The sequence below is a fragment of the Lontra canadensis genome, unplaced genomic scaffold (assembly GCF_010015895.1).
Source record: "Lontra canadensis isolate GAN:19392208 unplaced genomic scaffold, GSC_riverotter_1.0 scaffold12, whole genome shotgun sequence".
NCBI lineage: Eukaryota > Metazoa > Chordata > Mammalia > Carnivora > Mustelidae > Lontra > Lontra canadensis.
In genome coordinates, this window is record NW_022631006.1 from 11649421 (window position 1) to 11676125 (window position 26705).

At 40.0% G+C, this 26705-nt stretch overlaps 1 protein-coding gene across 7 annotated transcripts in view; it reads left to right on the forward strand.

The window, feature by feature from the left end:
- Window positions 1–26705, forward strand: part of ATP8B4 (ATPase phospholipid transporting 8B4 (putative)) — a 253877-nt gene that overhangs the window by 206763 nt on the left and 20409 nt on the right. For all 7 annotated transcript variants that reach the window (XM_032856525.1, XM_032856521.1, XM_032856524.1 and 4 more), the window contains 3 exons: window positions 331–475; window positions 3256–3439; window positions 3969–4192. In XM_032856525.1, coding sequence (XP_032712416.1) covers window positions 331–475; window positions 3256–3439; window positions 3969–4192 — 553 coding nt within the window. The remainder of the gene's footprint in view (window positions 1–330; window positions 476–3255; window positions 3440–3968; window positions 4193–26705) is intronic.

The window sequence follows — 26705 nt, forward strand, 5'->3', positions numbered from 1 at the left end:
GCTCAGACACCCTTATATGCCAAATGTATCGAGAGCACCTAGCTTCAGCCCAACTCAAGATGGTAATTTAGATTTAAGGTAATTGTAAAAGTTCCAAATGATTCTGTTTTCATTATGTTTACTTCCCTACTTCCTGGAATTTACACACTTGCTATGGTCTCCCCATCACAAAGAACCATCCGGCTTGCTTTATCGTAACCAAATCTTATGCTGTAGTCTCTCCGAATAGTGATGAAATGAATTTACCTCTAGGCCAGTCTCTTGTTAGTGTAATAGGTATGCTCTGTATACTTGTTATGATTTGTTTCTCTCCCCCCCCCCGCCTTCAAGAAAAGCAAAGGAAAATTTGTTTGGACAAAACAGAAGTTCTTCCAACGGCCATGTAGTTTTTGAAAAACAGCAGCTGGAGCTGGACTCAGTTGTAGAAGAAACCATAACAGGAGATTATGCCTTAATCATAAATGGCCACAGTTTGGTGAGTTTGCTTAAGGCTTTTGTTCTTTCTTTTTCTTTATCCCAATAATTGTCTCTTTTGTGCTGTCATAATGAGATCGCCTTTTGTGTTTTCCAAACAATTGATACCACTAGAAACAGGGTATGCATAATGATTTCCTGTTTGCAAGAGAAAAGGAAGCTTCTGATATATATTTCATACATTATTGCTTGAACCACCACAGTGAAAGGGAGGATCTAAAGAAATACTGTGTTCACAGAATATCAATCTTGTCTAAATGACTGTAGACCATTTAGCAGTATTGTTTAAGTGCTTTCTAAGAGAGAGTGTCGCAGCTCCCTGTTATTTAATTAAAATAATGCAACTGTTGCAATTATTGTTCTTGCTGATGTTTATGATTTGGCAGACACAACCTGATCTTCATATAATTACCACACCAAATTATTGCCATTAAGATACCTCTGGTGGTTTTTCTAAATAGCAGTATTTTACAGCAATGCCAAACAATTTGCTTTGATTAGGAAATCTGGTTCTTGTCGTAATAGAATAAACTTGCATTGTGCTTTTAATGTAGTTCAGGTTCCAAATCTTGAACAAATATCAAAACACTCCTCTGAGTTTCTAATTTAAAAAACAAAAGCTCTGATTGCACTCCAGTGAAATTATCATTTATATGCACAAAGAGCTAATCTCACATCTTTCCCTAGCTTTGATGATCATTTTTCACTTTTGGAGTTTGGAAAATAAATGTCCTCTTGTAGATAGTTTCTTAGAGGACAAAAGAAGTTGGATATGAGTATATTGTATTTTCCCCCTTGTGATCAGCTGTCTGTTAGCTCTTAGTGCTTAGGGTATTATCCAGCTGGATTCCAGACGTAATGATGTGTTGCCTTCTACACCATGGAAAGTTACAGAGCTCAGCTGCAGGCCAAGCTCAGTTGAAAACTTGTCCAGATGACACAAACTTCTCCTTTGCACAAATGAGCAGGAACTGAAAATTATAAGCCTGTCAACTGGGACTTAAAGCTGGTGGCCTCCAAGCTGAATTGTCCAGGGACTAGAAGACTAGAATATGGAAAGGTTTCTAATGAGTTGAGCTTTGACTTTCCCTCAGGCTCAAAGAAGCCAGTGTGTGGTGAGTTAGAGTACTCAGGTGATAATATATGCTATTTTTTTCTTTGTCTCTAAATCCGTTGAAAGAAAGAGCTAAGATTGATGCTCTTTAAGAGCCCTTTCGGCTTCAAAGCCTGAAGCTTATGAAACCATGAAATACTATTTTTCATTTAGGGAGAATTGACCACATTTCTGCTGGTATGGTCAGACGCTTTTTTTAAAATCAAATCATGATTCTAGTTTGTTTCAAATTTCAATGCTTTGCAGAATGTAATTGAGTCCTTTATCAGAGTCTGAGTTTAGATTTTTACTTGTTGATAATAAGGAAGAAAAAGAGAAAAGGGGACCATTCTAAGCAAGACAACCAGTTACATGCTTTCTCTTTCAGAAAGGGCGATTATATTTGAGAAAGCTAATTAACTGTTTCCCCCAGGCATCATGGGCCTTGACGTAAGAATTTTCTACATCAGAGTCATGTTTTACATTCATTCACCCATCCTTTCATTGATACCATTAACATTTATTACATGCCCAGGTCAAGATGCTGGAACCTGAGGATAAGGATATGACTAGAACATGGTTCTTGTTTTAGGGATTGCGGTCTAGTGGGAAAGCTAATCTCACAGTAGTATGACAAATACTATATAGAGGAATGAACACAGAGCTTTGAGAGTATAGAGGCACACACATCTAGTTTCTTGTGTGGAAGTCAGGGAAGACTTCCTGGAGGAAGTGATGTTTCCAGGCACAGAAGCAGCAAGTACAAAGGCATAGAGTCAAGAAAGAACCTATCACATAATGGAAACAAGCAATTTGGCATGATGAGAGTACAAAGTAAACTTAAAGGTGTTGGTAGAAGACCATAACCATATAGGAATATAGGGGTCAGATTATGATGGGTTGTGAATATCTTGCTAGAGATTCATTCAGAGACACTGAAGACTCAAAGTTCAGGTGGATTGCTTTCCTTCTAATGTGTTTATTAAATAATGTACAGTGGGATGTCTTCTAGAAAGCAAATTGCACAGTTAACCACAAAGGATTATACTCTATTTTTCAGTCATTTCTTGGCATATTTTGAGAGGAACAAGGCTGGAATTGGTTGGGAACCCTGAGATGCAGGTTGCATGCAAGCCCCCCTCTTGCACAGGCCTCTCTCCATTTCAATCACTTTGTTTTTCAAAGGTTAATCTCCAGGTCATCTGCTTTTCATTTGCCCCACCAACCACAACAACAAACACTAAACATACAAAACAGCAATGCAAAGGAAACAAAAGTTCCATCACATAGAACAAAGAAGTCCCCATCATTTTGTAGTTCATTCTGAACTTGGTGAAATGGTGGACAAGTTCTGGCTGTTGCTTTTCTTTATTTTAGCAGATTCTGGAACTTTTCTGGCATTGAGTTTTATCTTACCCATACAGCGCGATAATGTGTCATAGAGGACACACAAGGGCCCTGTGTCATTTTATTTTTATTCTAAAATTCCTTGGCACTTAGTAGGAGTTTAGTGCTCATTTCTTTAGTTAGTTGTTTATGTGACTCTGGTTTGAATAACTTGTTGAAATGAATTAAACTGTTTAGAAAAGAGATCAGTTGAGAAACAAGAATTCTGTTTCCCGAATGACATCTCTCATTGATTAGGTCTTGTTGTGATCTGGATTTTTTTTTTCTTTTTAATAATATAGGCCCATGCCCTAGAAAGTGATGTCAAAAACGATCTCCTAGAACTCGCCTGCATGTGTAAGACTGTGGTTTGCTGCCGAGTCACTCCACTCCAGAAAGCCCAAGTAGTAGAGCTGGTGAGGAACTACAGGAATGCTGTCACTTTGGCCATAGGTGATGGAGCCAATGATGTCAGCATGATCAAAAGTAAGAGGATATTCACTCAGTAGGGTTTGCTGTAGACCAGAGTCCTGGGGTTCATCATCTGGCGAGATGCAATGGAGATTACACTGTAATTTAATTTTATCACTGGTTCTAAAATCAATAACTCCTGGGTCTAATATATTCGGCATTATTAGCATTCATAGAAGAACCTTTGTCTTTAATTAATTCATCTGTGTATTTTTAGACTAAAAAGGGATATTGATCACCTTGTATTATATGGTAACTAGCTATGGTGTAAGGAACGATCACTGGATCCACAGTCCCGACATTTGGGGTTAGTCCCAGCTTTGCCACTTACAAATCGTAAAACCTTATGCAAATTAATGAAATTTTGGGGCCAGTTATCTCTTTTGGAAAACTAGGATAAATACCTAACTAATGATATTTCGTAAGATAATACACACAAACAATTATAAATGCTATAGCTATAAGATTTCTATAGATAAATCATGACTTAAAAGAGATTGTATCTTTGTTTAGGGAATGAAAGCATTCCTCTCCTCCTTTGCAGGTGCTCACATTGGCGTTGGCATCAGCGGCCAGGAAGGACTGCAGGCTGTCTTAGCCAGTGACTATTCATTTGCACAATTTAGATACCTCCAAAGGCTTCTCCTTGTTCATGGAAGGTGGTCCTATTTCCGAATGTGCAAATTCTTAGGCTATTTCTTCTATAAGAATTTTGCATTCACACTTGTGCATTTCTGGTTTGGTTTCTTCTGTGGTTTCTCAGCCCAGGTTGGTAAAAAAAAAAAAAAAAAAGTGCTTTTCTTTCTTTTATTAGGTCCCCCTGAATTGCAGATGACTATTCTTCATGGCTCTTTCTTAATAAGTAACATTTTTATATGTCTCATAGAGATCACCATATGGTAGTTATGAAACTATAGTGGACTTGATCTTGAAACACAAAAAGAATATACATTTAGCTGGAATTTTATTTATTTATTTTTGTTTATATAGGTAACCAATGAATCTCCATCCTGTGGGGTTTAAATTTTTATTGAAATATTTTGGTATGATGACAGGTAAGCTTGGTGTGGAGCTTTCATTCAGGACAGAAGCCTAAGAAACACTAACAAGACATGTTGATGTATTTCTGGGAAGATGGTCACTCACCCAACATACAAACTGTGTATGGGCTGAGAGTAAATATGTTTTAAATTCAGGACAAATAATTGATACCTTGACATCAAGGAGGTTTTGATAGCATTTCATCAGATAAAAATTGATAAAATAGATAATGGTAATATAATAGATGATGTTGGTGACAAGGAAGAAAAATTAGCAGTTCATAAGTTAGGATTCTATTTTTCTATCTATTCATAGCCATTTTAAAAGATAGCTAGTTATTTCACCCCATATCTGGATACCAGGAAAGTTTTGACCCTAGGTATCAACTGTGAAATGTCAGGCCAATAGCATCTGAATATAGTTCTAAGAAAGAAAAGAGAGAGAGAGAGAAAGAGAATGACATGGTAACCATAACTCTCATGAGAGAGTTCTTCTACTGTTCTTCCTTCATCTTGGATTTAATTATTTGTTTCTATGATATGCATAAAACTATTTTTTTCAGTCATTTTATTCCAAAACAACGGAGTATGAATTAAATTATAACATTTTGTGTTATTTTAAGTGTGCCAAGGGAGATTAATGAATAATTTTTGTAATGAATATAGATGTTGTGTATTTTTCCCTTTATCCGAGAGGTTGAGGTGTCTTAAAATGAGGAACACCTATACTCATTCCTAATGTTCTCTTTTAAGGATAATATGCCCAGAACTAAAAGCAGACTATGTTGATATTTTTGTTGACATATTTTGTAAACTCCAGACATTGAAGTAAAGCAAAAGTCTTGATTTAGTTTCTCAGAAAGAAGTATTAGCATTACTTCAGGGAAGGCTGAGGGGGGACTTACCTGTTTATAATCTCACCTTGTCCAATAAAAACAAATGTGAGAATGAGAATGGGCTTTTCCTCCACATAAAAATGAAGCAGGCTATTCACTAAGCAGTCCTTACAAGAGTCACGATTTTCATAGTGCAAAGATTTGGGGCTTTTGAAAAATCACAGAACTATGAAGGGACACCTAGACTCTCATTTAGATCTCTTACGATGCAGAAGAGTGGCCAGTAATTTTTATTTACAGACACACAGAGCTTAGATAGTAGGTTTAGTGCCAAGGGTTTTTTGGGTTTTTTTGTTGTTGTTGTTAAACTGTGAAATTGGAAACTAACGTTCAGTGACTTCTAACCTTTACATTTAGGTGATTTTCTGCTCTGCTTTCAAGATCTGATAAAACTGGCCCAGCGTCAGATGTTAAGCAACTAGCTTTCCAATCTTCTCACCAGTATTTACCTTTTAAGAGAGAACACCATGGGAGAACAGTGATCATTCCAAAGACATGAGTACCTAATGCTTAAATCTAGTTGTAAGACATACCACCAGTCTATGATTAGGTTTCTTAAATGGTTGGTTCAACTTAGCTTGCTTCCTTCCTTCCTCCCTCCTGCCCTCCCTTCATTTATTACACTGAAATCTCTGGTTTGTTACACCATCTTTTTAGACTACTGTCAGTCCTGCCTGGCCCTCTGTGTAAATGTGTACAGCTTGACGAGCACTGTGGGAAAGGGGCTTGTGCCTTAAGATCCCAATGTGATAATGGCTTTGATATCAGAATGCAGAGTGATTTTTTTTGTATGTGTTATATTGTGTTTATATGGTAGTTAATTGGACCACAAATGATGTACTTCTTAATTATTCATATATTTCTTTATTATAGGAAAAATATAGAGTAGATTTCCAGCCCAACTCACCAGCACAGGAGAGAACACAGAAGGCCAGTCAGGCCTGACAGTAGCTAAATTTTCAGTTTTATTTTGTTTTTCCTGGGTCTTGGTTGATTTAAATTGGGCAGGGCAAATCCTCTTTAGGCAGAAGAGCAATCACCACCTAAAACCAATTGAGCTACAGAGGAGGAGTCCTGGACTGTTATCTTTTGTGCTCTAATTTTTATGATGATTTGATCAAATTGGGATTCCAGTTTATACTTACTGAACAGGATCCCTTGGTTCCACTATTTAAGACTTTGATTCATTGGATGAATATTTATTAAACCCATGGTATGTGTCAGACCATGGTGCCTGCTGGGGCTTGGCATGGTAAAGATGTCTAAGGGATGCATTCTTTTTTTTTTTTTTTAAGATTTTATTTATTTATTTGACAGAGAGATCACAAGCAAGCAGAGAGGCAGGCAGAGAGAGAGAGAGAAGGAAACAGGCTCCCTGCTGAGCAGAGAGCCCGATGCAGGACTTGATCCCAGGACCCTGAGATCAGGACTTGAGCCTAAGGCAGAGGCTTTAACCCACTGAGCCACCCGGTGCCCTAAGGAATGCATTCTTGATGGCCATGATGAAGTGCGATCCCACAAATTTTAAGAGCTATCCATACTGTGGAGAAGTTAAGATTTGATTTTCAGACTTGTCAGAGAAGTAGATGAGCTTGTCAGGAAAATGGCAAGTAGTAATTTGTCATCTTCTGTTGGAGAGGAAAAAGCAGTAAATCAGTGACAATTCCCATGTAATGGCATCAATGTTATAGTGTCATCTTCTAGGTAAACCCATTATATCATTGACACCAACAAGTAGGGATAAAATAAATTGCAATTATAACAGACACTTATGTAGCACTTACTGTGTGCCAGGCATTGTCTAAATGTTTTGCCTGTATTCACTCAATATTTACAATAACCATATGAGGTAGGTTTTATAATCATGGTCTATATCAGCTATTTTTAAAGTACTTTTAAAAAATTTAATTGTGGTCAAAGACAGATAACATAAAGTTTAATGTCCTAGCCATTCTTAAGTGTACAATTCAATGGTATTAGGAATATTCACATTGTTGTGCATTGGATCTCCAGAATTTTTTCATCTTGTAAAACCAACACCCTCAACCCATTGAAAAACAACTTCCTCTTTATCCCTTCCTTCAGCCACTGGAAACCATTATTCTACTTTCCGTTTCTATGAATTTGACTGGGAAATTTGAGTTGATCCATGTTCAGGTTCACTGATTCTTTTTTCTGCTTGGTTGATTCTGTTATTGGTGTCCTCTATTAAATTCTTCAGGTCAGTCTATATTCTTCAGGCTAGGATTCTGTTTGTTTTGATGATTTCTATTTCTTTGTTGAACTTCTCATTTTGTTTATACATTGTTTTCCTAATTTCATTTAATTGTCTGTGTGTTCTTCTAGTACACTGACCTTTTTTATTTTAAGATTTTATTTATTTATTTGACAGGCAAAGATCACAAGTAGGCAGAGAGGCAGGCAGAGAGAGAGAGAGAGGTGGAAGCAGGCTCCCTGCTGAGCAGAGAGCCCAATGCGGGGCTTGATCCCAGGACCCTGGGATCATGACCTGAGTTGAAGGCAGAGGCTTTAACCCACTGAGCCACCCAGGTGTCCCTACATTGACCTTCTTTAGGAGGATTATTCTGAAAAAAAAATTTTTTTTTTTTGGTCCATAGATTTCCATTTCTTTATATTCAATTATTGCCACTTTATCCATTTCCTTTGGTAGTGTTATTTTACCTCATTCTTCATGGCCCTTGACTCTTGGAGTGTGTATTTGCATATTTGAGTAAGTGGTGTCTAATTCCAGACTTTGTAGGTTTGCTTCAGCAGGGAAGGACAGCTCAGCTCCGTTGGAATACTGGATTGGTCAGGTGGCAACATTTATGGGTAGGTGGGGCTTCCCACAGGATCTCCAGTTGGGTAAAGCCACTGCTTGTGCTCTGAGATCAGAGGGACTGACCCTGGGTGGGTTCCATGATGGGGCAGGGCTATGGACTAGGATCTGCAATTGCTCACAGTTGAATAAGGTGTCAAGCTGAGCTCCCTGACCAGATGGTGCTACTGGCTAGACTTTGTGTTCATGCAGTGTTGTAGACAGGGCTTTGTGATTAGGTGGGACCTCAGCCTATGCCTTATGATCAGGCAGGACCATAATGTATGCCCCTAAAGTTGGGCTGGGTCACTGTCTGGGCTCCCTCATCCGGTAGGACTGCAGGCTATGCTCCATGACTGACTGGGCTCCCTGACTAGATGGGGCTACGGGCTATGTTTTACAATTGGCATTTCTATAGGCTGAACTCTGCTGTAGGGTGGAACTGAGGCTGGGTTCCCTGATTGGGTGGTACCACAGCTGTGCTTTGAGTCTGTCCAGGGAACTGTTCAGGGCCCCTGGTTTTGTGGGGCCAGAGACTATACTTTAACTATAAGGTGGGGCTGCTGGTTTGGGTCCCTGCATAATAGGGCTGTGGGATGAGCTCTGTGGCTATCTGGGATCTCTGGTTGGTTGGGGTTGGAGGTGATACTCAGCAATTGGGTGGAGCTGTAAATTTTCTTCCCTGACTAGGTGAGATCATAGGATGGGCTCCACAGTAAATACATCTCTTCGGCTGGGTACCCAAATCAGGCAGAACAGCCTACCAAGCTCCCAACCAGACATAACCACTGACTTGGCTCTGCAGGTTGGTAGAACCCCCAGTAGGGAACTCTGCTCCCATGCTTCTGCCAGTAGGAGTGAGGTCCATTAAGATCTGAGTGCTGGTTGGTGTACGCCTTACCTCCTATCTCCATCTCCATCTGATCCTCAGCGGTGGAGCCCTGCAGATTCCCCCAGTGATCCCCATGAGACAGGATCTGAGTAGGGCTCCTGGGAAGTGTCCTGCAATGCTGGAAGAGCTAGATGTCTACCTTGGTTTAGTTCTTTTTTCTCACTGGAGAAACCACAGACCCAAAGGGCCATCTTGGTGAAGCACTATGCCAGCCTTGGGGAGGGGGATGTGGCCAGAATGGAGCTGCTCCTGTTGTCCTTCTAATGTGTCCTTCTCAGTCTCTGTGCTTTAGCTTCAGGCCCTGGTTCTGGGATTTTCACAATGGCGTCCAGTCTGTAGGTGGTTGCTTGTTGGTGTTCTCGTGAGGCAGACTGAAGCAGGGGATGACCTGCATTACCATCTTGATGGCATCACTCTTGAAGTCACTTTTTTTTCAGGGAGCATTTCTGTGGCTTCTACCAGTTTTCTGGGGATACTGCCTACCTGTGACCTCTTTCTCTGTTCCAGAATTTTTTTTGAACTTGAATTGTGAACTTGGTGAATACCATTTATGGGTTAAATTTTCAGGAGAAAATTTTTGTGTTTTCTTTTGAGCTAGTGCCATGGTTCACATAGGCGTTCCCTTTGAGCACAAAGATTTGTTCTTCCTTTTACTTTTCTGAGAATGTTAGATTCCCCATGTGGTCTAATCTTGGGATCAATAATGATGTCATAATAAATAGTGTGTTAGAGTCAATGAGATTTGGTATTATTACCCAAACTCATTTGGTATGGAACCCCACTTTTCCAACCAAAAATGCATAATGTACTTAGAACAGATGTCATACAGAATCCACTTGGGACATTCTGGAATAGATGTCTCTACAGCAACTGTTGCAAAACCTGACATTACCCTGCTTCCAGTGTTTTGGAGTCAGGAAGATGTACGAAGGACAAAAATGATGCTAAAAATATTATCCCCACAGGAATAAGCTATTTATATGTTTCTCCCTTTCAAAAACTTCTGTTTTTTAAATTAACTCTAGTCCAGGGGGGACAAAATAGCCTTCTTTCATACACTGAAGTAGAGAGTTTACATCTAAACGTCTGTAGTCTTTTCCAGTATCCTCAGTTTCTTCTTGATTATAAAAATAATTATGTGTGAATATGTATCACATTTTATATATTGGAGACCATACTATTTGTATCTTTCTTGAGAAACACCTCTGGTTTTACATTCCTTAAAAAAATATTATTTTTCTTAATGGCATTCTGAAACACAGATTTATTATAAATTATTTGACTCTTCCTTTTTTTAAATTTAATTTTTTTTGGTGTTTCAAGATTCATTGTTTACACACCACACCCAGTACTGCATGCAAAATGTGCCCTCCTTAATATCACCACCAAGATATTTCAAAATTTGAGTGGAGGTCTGAAGGTGTGAACTCTCCCTACCCAGCAGGGATTTAGGGGCTGACTTGTATAAAGGTGTGAAACTGCAGAGGAACAGGAGTAAGACCCTCTCCTCCTATCTGAACTCTTTCCAACTGACCTAAAGATTAGCTGAATTTGAAATCTTATTTCAATTTCTATAATTCCATTTAAAACTAACTCATTCAGAACCATATGATCCTCTCATTTGATGCAAAAAAGCATTTGACAAAATACAACATCCATTCCTGATTAAAACTCTTCAGAGTATAGGGATAGAGGGAACATTCCTCAGTATCATAAAAACCATCTATGAAAAGCCCACAGCAAATATCATTATCAATGAGGAAAAGCTGAAAACTTTCCGTTAAGGTCAGGAACATCACCACTGTTGTTCAACATAGTGCTAGAAGTCCTAGCAGTAGCAATCAGACAACAAAAAGAAATAAAAGGCATCCAAATTGGCAAAGAAGTAGTCAAACTCTTCTCTTCGCAGATGACATGATACTTTATGTGGAAAACCCAAAAGACTCCACCCCCAAATTACTAGAACTCATACAGCAATTTAGCAATATGGCAGGATAAAAAATCAATGCACAGAAATCAGTTGCTTTTCTATACACTAACAATGTAACTGTAGAAAGTGAAATTAAGGAATCAATTCCATTTACGATAGCACCAAAAATCATAAGATACCTAGGAATAAACCTAACCAAAGAGGTAAAGGATCTATACTCTAGAAACTACAGAACACTTATGAAAGAAATTGAGGAAGATACAAAAAGGTGGCAGAATATTCCATGGTCAGGGATTGGAAGAATAAGCATTGTTAAAATGTCTACCCTAGCCAGAGCAAGCTATATTTTTGGTGCCATCCTTATTAAAATACCACTGGCATTTTTCAGGGAGCTAGAACAAACAATCCTAAAACTTCTATGAAACCAGAAGACCTCAAATTGTGAAGGGAATATTGAAGAAGAAAAACAAGCTGGGAGCATCACGTTGCCTGACTTCAAGCTATATTACAAAGCTGTGATCACTAAGACAGCATGGTATAGGGACAAAAACAGACACATAGACCAGTGGAACAGAATAGAGACTCCAGAAATGGACCTTCAACTCTGTGGTCAACTAATCTTTGACAAAGCAGGAAAAAATACCGAATGGGGAAAAAAAAAAAAAAAAAAACCAGTCCCTTCAATAAGGGGTGCTGGGAAAATGGGACAGCTACATATAGAAGAATGAAACTGGACCATTCTCTCACAGCATGCACAAAGATAAACTCAAAATGGATGAAAGACCTCAGTGTGAAGACAGGAATCCATCAAAATTCTAGAGGAGAACATAGGCAGTAACCTCTTCAATATCGGCCACAGCCTCTTCTTTCAAGACATGTCTCCAAAGGCAAAGGAAGTAAAAACAGAAATGAAGTATTGGAACTTCATCAGGATAGAAAACTTCTGCACAGCAAAGGAAACAGTCAACAAAACTAAGAGGCAACCCACAGAATGGGAGAAGATATTTGCAAATGACATTACAAATAAAGGGCTGGTATCCAAGATCTATAAAGAACTCAAACTCACCTCAAAAAACAAATAACCCAGTCAAAAAATGGGCAGAAGACATGAACAGACACTTCTCCAAAGAAGACATACAAATGGCTAACAGACACATGAAAAATGCTCAACATCACTAGCTACCAGGGAAATACAGTTCAAAACCACAATGAGATAACCACCTTACACCAATCAGAATGCAAAAATTAAAATAGGAAAGAACAGATGTTGGTAAGCATGTAGAGAAATGGGAACTCTCTTACAGTGTTGGTGAGAATGCACTCTGGTACAGCCACTCTGAAAAATGGTATGGAAGTTCCTCAAGATGTTAGAAATAGAGCTACCCTGTGACCCAGCAACTACACTGCTAGGTATTTATCCCAAAGATACAGATGTAGTGAATGAAAAGGGGAACATGCACCCCGATGTCCATAGCAGCAGTACCCACAATAGCCAAACTGTGGAAGGAGCCGAGATGCCCTTCAACAGATGAATGGATAAAGAAGGTGTGTTCCATATATACAGTGGAATATTCCTCAGCCATCAGAAAGGATGAATACCCATCATTTGCATCGACATGGATGGAACTGGAGGGGATTATGCTAAGTGAGTAAGTCAAGCAGAGAAAGTCATTTATATGGTTTCACTAATATATGGAACATAAACAATAGCACGGAGGACCACAGTGGAAGGGAGGGAAAACTGAAGGGGAAGAAATCAGAGAGGGAGATGAACCATGAGAGATTATGGACCCCAGAAACCAAACTAAGGATTTCAAAGGGGGGGGGGGTGGGGGACGGGGTAACAGGGTGATGGGTACTAAGGAGGGGCATGTGTCGTGATGAGTACTGGGTGTTATACACAACTAATGAATCATTGAACACTACATCAAAAACTAATGCTGTACTATACAGTGGCTAACTGAACATAAAAGAAAATAAATAAAACCATCTCATTCAGAAACCCTTTTAAAAAGCTGTGTGACATTGGCAGTGGGGAGGTCTTACTTAACAGTATTGTGGACAGCAAGATGTCTTAGAGAACATGTGTTATACCACTCTGAGGATGGAAACTCTGGTGTCTCCCCGCCCCACCCATATGTGAATGCTCCAGTGGATTAGCAGTCCAGGGACTGGCTGTGAGGGTAACATGGATGTGGAACTGGGAATGGTAGGGATTGTTGTCTCTTTTCTATTCATCTTTAGCTAGAAGGTCTTGATTAGTAACAAGTGTAACTGAAAAATCCTTTGGCTTTTTTTTTTAGCTCTGTTTTTCCCAAGACAATATGCTATAAACAAGGCAGCTGAAAAGAAAACAGCGTATTTTTCTGCATCTTTGTCTACAGATTATGAGAATTTTTGAATACGGGACATTTTTGCAGTAATGCTTTTTCTTCCCCCCCACCCTGCACTGAAATTATTTAGCTGGCTTTGGCCTTCAAAGCAATGTGTTGGGTGACAAGGCTTTCCTAGCTCTTAAAGCCCATTAGATAACCACTTAGTTCCAGTCTGTTAGCGAAAGTAGGCCATCTGAGGTCTTTCTACCCCTGACATCCCTCCCCCTAAGTTGCTTCAGTGGAACTGAAAGCTCCATGGGGAAATGCAGCCAGTAGTAATAAAAACCCTAGAGCCTAGCAGATTCAGGAATAGCAAGCATGTGTTTAGAGGCCCTTTCCTGGCAGGTTTCATCCCCAATCACTTGTCTGTCTAAACCTGACAGGGGTGAGACACACACACACCCGCTGACACACAACCTGGAGTCTTTGAATTCTCGGTCATTTAACAAGAATAAAGTGAGGGCCAGTTCAGAGCCAAGGGCTCTCCAAGGACACCAGAATGAACCAGACTGATGTAGTTCCTGCCTTCAGGGAGCTTACAGTCTGGAAACGATTTTATTTTCACAAATGTGAAACTGATGTTGAATAGTGACCTTTGGTAGAAAATAAGGATTTTTCCACCAAGAATTTTTTTTGAATTAAGTTTGTCATGAATGAGTCATGTCTTGGGGCCAATCCTGTCTAATCCCAGCATGATTCATAGTACCCTGGTACTTCTTTCCTGCACCTCTCAACAGATTGCTTTGAAGTAATCCACTCTGCAGCTGAAAACATCTGATCAGATGGAAACAGGTTATGCTTTCTTAGACAAAATGTTGACTTTTAAAAACATCAGTTTAATTTGTTAATGAAGTGGCATGTGCTATTTCTTTACTACCTTGGCCTGTCTCTGGAGGCCTTGTGAATTTTATGCAGACTCTTATTTTCTGATGATAGCTCCAGGAGATTCCCACCAATGTCCCATCCTGGTAGGTGGGCTGGGGCAGATGTGGAAGCCAATCCAGCTGTGGTGTATGAGGCTCCAAGGGTCTGGGGGATGGAACCATTCACTGCCTGTCAGATGGTAGTGACCTTGGACATCTCAAATGATGTAACCCAGGCTGGGTTGTACTTTGCTTGTGGACCTTCTGGTTAATTTCAAGACCCTAGCTCTGTTATTGTTGCTTTGGGACCGACCCATGGGGAAAAAATCTGCTTGGGAGGGACCATACCCCTTTTGCTTGCTTTGCTGGATGGACTTTCTTTGGAGAAACCTCTGGGACACAGAAAAAAAAAATGTATGTTTTGTTGAAATCTAGAATCTTTGCTTTATTAGGGAACATCAGAGATACTGAGTCCAGCCCCCCTCTTATAGATGGGGAGCCTGAGTCCTGAAAGACCTGAGGGTCAGTGGTGTGCAAGGCTAGGCCTGGAATCACGTTTTCTGACTCTCTCTTCAGTGCTTCCTCTACTCTGCTTGATAAGTGGCCATGGCAATTGTCACAGATTGGAAGAGAGAATGGCTATATCTTCTTAAACAGTTTTCACCCCACCCCTCATCAGGCAAGTGTTTGCTTTATTTGGTATCTAAAGGAGAAACATTCCACAACACTCAGTATAATAGGACTATGAGGAGAAAATCAGCTCTTACTGAGCGCTAATGTCATGGTTGTGTGTGGGTGGGTGGGTGGGTGGGGGTTCTCACAGATTAGGCACTTAGAAAGGGCAGACTGCCTCCTGGAATCATCTAGAAGCTTGAAGCCCCCTCCTCCCCCTTCCAGCAAACACTCCTACCAAACTGCCACTGAGCAAGAATTTAAATATAAACTGTCCTGGTGAGATTTCCAAGATTTCTGGACCTGAGGGGTTTGGATGAAGGTCAGAGAAGTCTCTGAACTGAATCATGGACCCTTTTTAAGGACATGCCTTCTCCCAAGCTGTTATAAAGCCTGCATGATTTTCATGGAATGTAGTGTGGGCTTGTGTGCAGTACTTATATGAGTAATTTACTTTAAAAGTAACCTATAAGCTCAGAATTTTTTTTAAAAGATTATTTATTTGTTTATTTAACAAAGAGAGACAGCAAGAGAGGGAACATAAGCAGGGGAAGTGGGAGAGGGAGAAGCAGGCTTCCACTGAGCAGGGAGCCCCACGCCAGCCTGGATCCCAGGACCCTGGGGTCATGACCCGAGCTGAATACAGATGCTTAATGACTGAGCCACCCAGGCACCCCTAACCTCGGGATTTTTAATAAATATGAACTGTTCCCAATGAGGGACAGAAACAAACAAACAAAACCCAACACAATCCACCATTGGTTGAAGCCCTATTTAAGAAATTCACATTTGAAACTATGTAACTACTGGCACTGTGTACTTTTGGGGATGATATTATCTGATGACAATTTATCATTGTCAGTGAGATACAGGACTGTGTATTTTTTTTTCAAACTCTGTTGTGATATGGAAACAATTATCTTGTCAAGTCCAGAAAAACTTTAGTTCTGTCAAACAATATAAGAAAACTCACAATGAAAAATTTGGAAAGTGACGTGAAAGAGTGCGACTAATCTCCAGGCTTTGATGACTTCATGGATGTGGGTACCTGTGAGTCCTTCTCAACCTGGCATGGCAGTTCCTCTCCCCCTTGCCTTCCAGATGTGCTCTATGGAAACCGAGGGAGGGGTGGGTGCTCAGGCTGGGGCCATTCCTCCTGGCTCCTGCTAGTGGGTTTCTGTTAATTACACAAATCAGGAACAGATGTGCTGAGACTGAGCACCTCATATTTATTCCACAATGTGTTTTCTTTAAATGACAAATGTTTTTTAAGGCCAAAAGGAAATATCACTATATAATTTTTTTGCTACAACACTCAGCAAAAGGGGTGGTGTATGTGTCTCCAAAGAGGTAGTCCATTCTGTCATTTGAACAAGCAGCTAAGCCAACAGTCTCGGAGTAGAAAGCCCTTTGTAATTGTTTAAGAGTCTTAAGATCTATTTAAACGTGGCATTCTATAAATCATAGATTGTGTGTTCCTCAAGCTGTTGGATTGTAATTTGTAACTGGAGTATTTTTACTCTATCTAAAATGGTTGATAAGGTTGATAAATTACTCCCACAGAGAAGTGAGCGAGGAGGAGCTTTCCTTAAATGGTAAAACAGTAAAGTTGGAAAAATGGAGAACTCTTCCTTTTTTTTCTCATCTGTGAAGAGACACTTATACAGTTCCAAACAGACTAGTGGTATGTTGCAGGAACATGGCTTTTCTCTCTGATTCAGAATATTGGAGATGGGAAAAGAAAATTTGGAAGTGGGGGAGCAGGTATGGCTGCTCCTAGGAGTACAAGGGCTGTAGACAAATACTTTTTTGCAGAGCTTTTGTTTATATACACCATTTGAGTTACCCAAAGTCAGAGTGCTGCCACCATTTGACTGGTCTGGTCTAGTCTCAAGCCAGAATGCTTTCTACAGCAGAGGCTCCAGAGGGATCATTTTCCCATCTAGTCTCTTTGAGGCATCTGGTCAACCAACATGTAAGTGCATGTGTGTTTGAGATGGAGGTGGTGGAGGTAGGTGGTAGACAGCTTGAGCATACCAGGAAGGGGATAAACCAGGACAGGTTCCTTGTGGGTCATCATCTGGCCTAGTGTGCCCCTCCCAGCTGGTCCTGGTCACCAGAGGGGACCTTAAAAAAGTCAATTATCATAGGTTTCACTTATTTGTGGAGTATAACAAATAGCATGGAGGACAAGGGGAGATGGAAAGGACAAGGGAGTTGAGGGAAATTGGAAGGGGAGGTGAACCATGAGAGACTATGGACTCTGAAAAACAATCTGAGGGTTTTGAAGGGGTGGGGGGTAGGAGGTTGGGGGATCCAGGTGGTGGGTATTGTAGAGGGCACGGATTGCATGGAGCACTGGGTGTAGTGCAAAAATAATGAATACTCTTATGCTGAAAAATAAATTAAAAAAACAAAAACAAAAACAAAAAAACCTTCTGAGGGTATATAAAAGCCTTAAGGAGAAGTGGGATAACTATTTGAGTAGTTAGAAACCTCTTACAAGGGGAGGAAGAAGTCTGTTGTAGAAGAAATACTGCCTGTAACTTTAATTTTTGTGGAAGCCCCCAAACCTCTAAACTACATTAAACCAATGCACATAACCCAGGAATGTGGTTTTTTTTTTTTTTTTTTCTTAAGGTGAGTGACTCAGGTTAACACATTTTGGTACAATGTGAGGCAAAACTAGAGCTAAGGAGTGATTAAGTTTATAAGAGGAAGATGCTTGACTAAATCAAGATATTTAGTTTTCTTTAAATCTTGTTCTCTAATTTTGTACTTATTTCATTAACATAGTATCTTATTATAAAAATAAATAGTTATAGCAGTAAAGAATTGTATTTTCCATAAAAATTATCATTAGTGGATAAATACACCTTTTTCTTTATCCATTAAACCTACCACTTGAAGCTTGGATCCTTGCATGCTCCTTCCTCCCAACTTCCCTCCTGTTTCCCTGCCTCTTCCTTCCTCTCTCCCTCCTTCCCTGCCTTCTGTACACAAGAAAGGTGTTCACTAACTGAGCACTGTTTGTCAGATGCTGCTGTACTGGCATTTATTCATTTCATTGAACACTAAAGGCCTCCCTCAAATCCCCACTTTATAACCCAGGAACCCAAGACTCAGAGAGATAGAGTATCTTACACAGTTCTGTCTTCTGATTCCAGTGCCCTTATGCTTAGGACCCCAGCATCCTTGTGTGGAATGCTTGCTATGTGTCAGGCACTGAGGTAGATCCTTGGGCTCCAATAGATGGATAATCCTATAACATGCTCCCAAGGGGCTCCCATCCTAATGGGATGGGGCTAGAAACCAGCACATAAATAATTGCAAGCTGATAATTATGAAGCGGTGAGGTGTGAACGTCATGGGACCACCAAGGAGTGGCCTAGAACCCAAGCCTAGAGGGTAGGAGTGGGCAGGGCTCAGAAAGTCTTCCTAGAAGCTCTGTCCCTGGGTTGACCTTTCAAGGATCAATCATAGTGAAGCAGTTAAGAAATAAGAAGATCGGCCTCCTGGCAGGGAAGACATCAGGAGGAGTCACGGAGGTAAAAATGGCCTGGGCAGAAACAGAAACTACCGTGCATGGTTATTGCGATGCCATTTGGAGATTAATTTGATGTGGGGTGTTGGAGAGAGGGAGAAATACCAGATTTCTGGCATGGGTTCTATGGTAAGTGTAGCAGTCAGAAACTGATATAGGGAACATAGGAAAAGGGCCTGGTTAAAGGAGCATGAGAAAGAGTTCGGATCTGGACATACTGAGTTTGAGGAATGGTGGCACATCCTGAAGACAGCATCTTGTAGCAAGTTAAATATGTAATAGTTACAAAGAGTTGTGTAAAATAATTAAATATTTATAGAGCACCTACTATTGGCTGACACTGCTCTAGGCACTGGAGTTACAGATGTGAGTAAGTCTCTGTTTCATGGAGATTATATCCTAGTGGGATAAAGGCAGATAATAAAGAAGTAAATAAGTAAGATAATTTCAGAATTGTTATTAAGAAAGAATGGGCCTCAAAAAATGGCTCCTTGAGGAGGTAACATGGGAGCTGTGAGCTGATTGTTCAGAGGAAACTTTCATATGGTTAAAATACTCCAGGTGAAGGGCATAGTAAGTGCAAATCTCCTGAGGTAGGAATGAGCCTGGACCTAGAGAAAGATAATCAGTGAAGCAAAGGGAGGAAGGGAGGACAGTGAGTGAAGCTGAAGAGGTGGGCAGGTGTGGGATCAAGAAATGCTATAGGCTGTGGTAGAGTGTGGATTTCATCCCATGTCCATTGGAGGCTTTGGGCCTGGGTCAGTGTTAATGGTATCATTTTAAATCAAATGTCCAGCATACAAATTGTATATATTGTATACTCTCAACTATATAAAGTGATGTGAGAAAACAGCCTTTAAGGAAACTTGCCAAGTGATATCACTGATTGAGAGAGCCAGTTTCAGGTTGCTGGAGGTGGGTATAAGGGATGGGGTGGCTGGGTGATGGACACTGGGGAGGGTATGTGCTATAATGAGTGCTGTGAATTGTGTAAGACTGAGGAATCACAGACCTGTAACCCTGGAATAAATAATACCTTAAGTGTTAATAATTTAAAAAGATGAAGTTTCATGCAGTGGTCAGTGTTATGAATGCTGATGTCAGGGTACCAGGCTGGAACGTGGTCCTGATACTTGCTTAGCCAGCGCTTCTCAAACTTTTATGACCTTAGGACCCTATCTACCAATATTTTTCATATAAAAAATTAAAATGGAGAAAACACTGAAATATTTCCTTCATTAATTCTTTAGAAAATAATGAACCCATGACATATTTACCTAAACGGCACTTTTTAATGAGAAGAAAATTGTATTTTCCAAAACGAAAACTAAGTGAGAAGAGTAACATTTTTTAAAAAGATTTTATTTATTTATTTATTTAGCAGAGAGAGAGAGAATGAGCAGTGGAGAGGGGCACAGGGAGAGAGATTGAGGCAGACCCCTCAGTGAGCAGAGTGCCTGATGTTGCTCTATCCCAGGATCTGGAGATTATGACCTGGGCTGTAGATGCTTAACCGCCTGAGCCACCCAGGCACCCCCAAGGGTGGCACTTTTTTATACTTAATCTCTTACTATTTGGCACAGTAGGAGACAGCTGGGTTCTGATATCTGCTTCTGTATCCAGCTGGTTATGACATCACAAGTCATAGACACTCATGGGAGAACGAGAGTAGAAAGGGAATATAAATAACTGTTTAGTATCATTGTGAAAGTAGTCTTGATGTGCAGATCCCCTGAGAGTTCCTCAGGCCACACTTCAAAAATCTTTGTGTTATAGGTATGACATTGGACAATCTCCGACCAGGTCAGATGGGCATCAGTTTCCCCATCTTTATATTGAGGGCTGCTAGTAGTACCAACCCCAGAAGGCTCTTGTGAGGGTTTAAGGAGTCAGTATATGTTAAGCCATTAAAATGGTGCCTGGTACATAGTAGGTGCTCAGTAAGGGTCAGCTAGTGTTCTTTTTGTTATTGTGATTCTGAGTGGCAGTAAAAACTCTTCCAAGGAATTGCAAAAACTTGTTTAAACTTTATTTTCACTAACTTTTCCCTTCCTGTCCTCTCTTGTTCCAGCTGTGAAATGAGGTTTCAGATCTGAGCAACTTGCAGATGCTGCTGCCAAAGAGCTGTGGGTTTTAATGCTGATTTGTTTGTGATGATGATGGCACTTCATGCCAGACCATTAGCACCTCATGTCATAGTTTCCCAGATTCTTTCTTTCTTCCTAATCCCTGAAATCATCTCTTCTCCATAAGTGGCCCCTGAATGGTGGAGGAGATGGAAGAAGAAGTGATTTGATAGCTTCAGGTTTTGCTTGGAGCTACAAGACTTCAGTTGGATGGCTTCTCCCTTAGAAAATTTTCCAAACTGTAATTGTGACATGAATTGATATATTGGAGGAATGAAAGTCAGATGCCATCATCAAATTCTTGAACATTTGTGTCAGCTTTTTTTTTTTTTCTTTTTCTTTTTGGATAGGGGCAAGTGAAATTGTTGATCTTGGCTTCATAGCAGAATTACCTGAAAAAAAAATTTAAACTATCAATACCTTGATCATCCCAATCCCAAAAGATACTAACTGGCCTGGGGTGTGATATGGGCTCAGGATTTTAAAAATCCTTCCAGTGTCCTAAGTCTCACCAGGCAATGACTAAAACAGAAGGCCACATATTTCCCTTTTTTTAATTATAAAATATAATGAATCTACAGAGTACAAAATACATAAATGTCAGCTTAACAAATTGTTATAAAATGAGCACCTATGTAGCCATAATTGACTGCAAGAAACAGATAATTGCCAGACCCCTAAAGCTCTTCTTACGTTTTCTCAGTCATGCTCTTTTTCCAATGGTGTAGCGGTAACCATCACCCTGAAATTTTACAATCACTCTGTGGCTTTGTTTTATAATTTTTCCATATAAGCTTGAATCCCTAAACAACACAGATCAGTCTGACACATTTTAAAATTTTACTAATATGGAATCTTCCTTCTTTGTCTGGCTTTTTTTGCTCAACCTTATGTATTTTTTTTAATTCACGTGTGGTTTTATAATTCCTTGCTTTTCATTATTCTGTTGTATTCTATTATATCAATATACTACAGTGTCTTTCTCCATTCCACTCCTGATGGATGTTTTTGGTTGTTTCTGGTTTGGGACTCTTACAACCAGAGCTGCTGTGAGCATTTTCTTATGTCTCCTGGTGCACGAAGGCAGATATTCTGAACATACATTGAGATATGGAACTGTTGCTTGTCCAGAGAAAAGAGAGTCCAAGCTGCAGTTTTGGTGGACTCTTGGGGTAGACAGGAGTTGGTGTCTGGGACCCTGTTATCATTCCTACTCTGGGTTGGGAGCCTGGAAGTTTATACTGCTCTGAGCCACAGGCCTTGGGACTGTTGATGGTCTATAGGAGGCAATAGAGAAGGCTGTAATCATCTGCTTTTGGTCATTTCCCAGGACTAGAGGGACAAGTTTCAACACCCATCAAGGGTAGAGATCCTGATGGAACATTCCACTCTGGGCTGAGACCCAAGGGAAGCCTCTTGACAATAGGGCGGACTGTGCTATGGCAGGACAGCTGGCTGGCCCCCAAATCATCAGGCCTTCATTCCATTCTCAGCAGCTGGTAAAGGAAGTAAACAGTTTCTGGAGAAAGATAACATTATCCTAGGCCTTGAAGTAGTTCTTAAGTTCCAGTTCTCTCTCTAATCTTAACAGGCAAATTTCCACTGGATTGTTAGTTCATTGATGCTTTTTAAAAAGAAAAAATTTTTTTATTAACATATAATGTATTATTAGCCCCAGGGGTACTGGTCTGTGAATCACCAGGTTTACACACTTCATAGCACGCACCATAACACATACCCTCACCAATGTCCATAACCCCACCACCCTCGCCCTACCCCACCCCAGCAACCCTCAGTTCAGTTTATTTTGTGACATTAAGAGTCTCTTATGGTTTGTCTCCCTCCCGATCCCATCTTGTTTCATTTATTCTTTTCCTACCTTCCAAACCCTCCACGTTGCATCTCCACTTCCTCATATCAGGGAGATCATATGATGGTTGTCTTTCTCCGATTGACTTATTTCACTAAGCATAATATCCTCTAGTTCCATCCATGTCATCATAAATGGCAAGATTTCATTTCTTTTGATGGCTGCATAGTATTCCATTGTATATATATACACCACATCTTCTTTATCCATTCATCTGTTGATGGACATCTAGGTTCTTTCCATAGTTTGGCTATTGTGGACATTGCTTCTATAAACATTCAGGTGCATGTGCCCTTTCGGATCACTACATTTGTATCCTTAGGGTAAATACCCAGTAGTGCAATTCCTGGGTCGTAGGGTAGCTCTATTTTCAACTTTTTGAGGAACCTCCATGCTGTTTTCAAGAGTGGCTGCACCAGCTTGCATTCCCACCAACAGTGTAGGAGGGTTCCCCTTTCTGCACATCCTCGTCAGCATCTGTCATTTCCTGACTTGTTAATTTTAGCCATTCTGACTGGTGTGAGGTGGTATCTCATTGTGGTTTTGATTTGTATTTCGCTGATGCCAAGTGATGTGGAGCACTTTTTCATGTGTCTGTTGGCCATCTGGATGTCTTCTTTGCAGAAATGTGTGTTCATGTCCTCTGCCCATTTCTTGATTGGATTACTTGTTCTTTGGGTGTTGAGTTTGATAAGTTCTTTATAGATTTTGGATACTAGCCCTTAATCTGATATGTCGTTTGCAAATACCTTCTCCCATTCTGTCAGTTGTCTTTTGGTTTTGTTAACTGTTTCCTTTGCTGTGCAAAAGCTTTTGATCTTGATGAAGTCCCAATAGTTCATTTTTGCCCTTGCTTCCTTGCCTATGGCGATGTTCCTAGGAAGAAGTTGCTGTGGCTGAGGTCGAAGAGGTTGCTGCCTGTGTTCTCCTCAAGGATTTTGATGGATTCCTTTCTCACATTGAGATCCTTCATCCATTTTGAGTCTATTTTCATGTGTGGTGTAAGGAAATGGTCCAGTTTCATTTTTCTGCATGTGGCTGTCCAATTTTCCCAACACCATTTGTTGAAGAGACTGTCTTTTTTCCATTGGACATTCTTTCCTGCTTTGTTGAAGATTAGTTGACCATAGAGTTGAGGGTCTATTTCTGGGCTTTCTATTCTGTTCCATTGATCTATGTGTCTGTTTTTGTGCCAGTGCCATACTGTCTTAATGATGACCACTTTGTAATAGAGCTTGAAGTCTGGAATTGTGATGCCACCCACTTTGGCTTTCTTTTTCAATATTCCTTTGGCTATTTGAGGTCTTTTCTGGTTCCATATAAGTTTTAGGATTATTTGTTCCACTTCTTTGAAAAGACTGGATGGGATTTTGCTAGGGATTGCATTAAATGTGTAGATTGCTTTAGGTAGCATAGACATTTTCACAATATTTGTTCTTCCAATCCAGGAGCATGGAATATTTTTCCATTTCTTTGTGTCTTCCTCAATTTCTTTCATGAGTACTTTATAGTTTTCTGAGTATAGATTTTTTGCCTCTTTGGTTAGGTTTATTCCTAGGTATCTTATGGTTTTGGGTGCAACTGTAAATGGGATTGACTCTTTATCTTTCTTCTGTCTTGGTGGTGTAGAGAAATGCAACTGATTTCTGTGCATTGATTTTATATCCTGACACTTTACTGAATTCCTGTACAAGTTCTATCTAGCATATTTGGAGTGGAGTTTTTTGGGGTTTCCACATATAGTATCATATCATTTGCAAAGAGTGATAGTTTGACTTCTTTGCCGATTTGGATGCCTTTAATTTCTTTTTGTTGTCTGATTGCCGAGGCTAGGACTTCTAGTACTATGTTGAATAGCAGTGGTGATAATGGACATTCCTGCCATGTTCCTGACTTTAGTGGAAAAGCGCTCAGTTTTTCCCCATCAAGAATGATATTCGCGGTGGGTTTTTCATAGATGGCTTTGGTGATATTGAGGTATGTGCCCTCTATCCCTACACTTTGAAGAGTTTTGATCAAGAAAGGATGCTGTACTTTGTGAAATGCTTTTTCAGCATCTTTTGAGAGTAGTTCACCGATGCTTTGATGAAGATGTGCTCTGCTTTGTTTTTTTCCTCAACTTTTTTTCTTCAGTGGGAAGTTGGTATGAATCAATTGGCACATGCCCCATCCTATATGAATACCATAAATGCAGGCTTGTTTCATATACTTCTGCTAAAATTACCCTGGGGGTTCCCAAGGAATGATGACAGACCCTTCTAGTCTCTCTTCATGGTTGCCTGACATTCTAGGACACTACTCTGCCCTTCTGCAGGTTCTCTCTCGCCATGTTAAATCTGTGATTCTTCAGGTGGATGTGGCTGTTTTCTATTACTTTGCACCAATCATGGACATAGGCTGTGGTGTGTTAGAGCTGGCCCATACTGGTTCATAAGAGTTGACTGTTTGATTTTGAGAAATATTATGGAACCAGTATTTAAACACAACCATTATTAAAAATTGAATTATATTGGGGCACCTGGATGGCTCAGTGGGTTAAAGCCTCTGCCTTCGGTTCGGGTCATGGTCCCAGGGTCCTGGGATTAAGCCCCGCGTCGGGCTCTCTGCTCAGCAGAGAGCCTGCTTCCTCCTCTCTCTCTCTGCCTGCCTCTCTGCCTACTTGTGATCTCTGTCTGTCAAATAAATAAATAAAATCTTTAAAAAATTTTGAATTATATCAACTTACAATTTAAATAAATTACATTAGAAACTGAGTTTATAAATACTCAACACATATCACTTCCTAATTATTTTACCATGTTTTACTCTTTATGCACTTGAGATTATTTGATCTATTAAATATACATGGTAGAAGTACTCTGTAATGGTGTACTGTAGCACATCTCTTCTTAACTCCACATTTAGTGATATCACTGCATAAACAGGTTTGGGAGAAATATTTACACCATGGAAATTGGCAAATGCTACATACAGGGGCTTTTTAAAAAAAAAATCCAGTTGTTGAATACCTAACATATCACTGGATGTAGGATACCTTTTCAAACCCTTACAGCAGAGTTCAAATGGACTCCAAGAATACAGTTTAATAGGACTCAAAGAATTATAAAGGGAATTATCAATTAGAGAACTTTAAAACTGATTATTAGAAGTGGTTATTTTTAGTTGTAAGCCCACTCCTCTTGACAGTATGGTCCCTAATGATGCTGCCTTGTCTAAATCCTAGTTTGGCTATTTATTGGTGGTAGAATTAAACTTTTTTGCTTTGCTTTGACCTACCCTCAAAGAGAATGATGTTGAGCCGATCTTTCTTATGTGGATTGCAGACCTCAGTTCTGAGACACACAAAAGAGAAAACAATTTCCCTATCTCATCTACCCCATTCTTCCTTTTCCCCTTTCTGTTCTCATTTTTTTCCCTGCCCTAAGATTGAACTCCCCCCATGATGATTGACAGCAGGAATGTCCTTACTTCCTTACTTCTTGCCATTGGGCTGACTTTGCTCAGAATACAGTAATCAGTGTATTTCACAGTGCCTGGTCTATTCAGTGTTGAATAAAGCCACCTGTGAAACTTCAACAGAACAGTCCAGGTTGAGATTTGGCATTAGAAAACTGGCCTTCGTTTCCCTTTTCCTTGAACAAACATACACCCATTTTAAGAATAAACAATGAAGTGAAGACAGGGTAATCCAAATCAAGATTTAGCAATAAAGACACCAAAATATTTTCTCTTTGATATAACCGACATGCACAGGACATAATTTAATGGATTACCTTAATTATATAACTATATGGAATCTACCTTTAGTTTCTATTTGGAACATTTGCATTTAAGGTTCCTCATTGCTTTCAGAACCTTTCTAAGAATAATATGTCCTTCCAAATATATTCAGAATTCAGCACACCTGCCCGCTGGTCACTTGACCCAGCCACCTCTCTCTTCCATCTGGCTACTGTGTTAGCCTCCTAATTGGTTTCTCAGCTTCCATCATGGCCCCTCTTCTGTTTGTTCTCAGTGCAAGAATCCAGGGTGATTCTGCTAAAATATAAATCAGGTTGTTCCTTTGCTCAAAATTCTCTAGAGTCTTCTCATTTCACTTAGGGAATAAACCATGGTTACCTACATAGGATCCAATTCCTTATTCCTTTGACATAGCCAGTTGGGCTGCCCTGCTGTCCTCTGAACAGATGCTTTCTTTCCTCAGGATTTTCTCTTGGGATCTACTTGCAGTATGGAGTGCTTCTGTCCCAGAAAG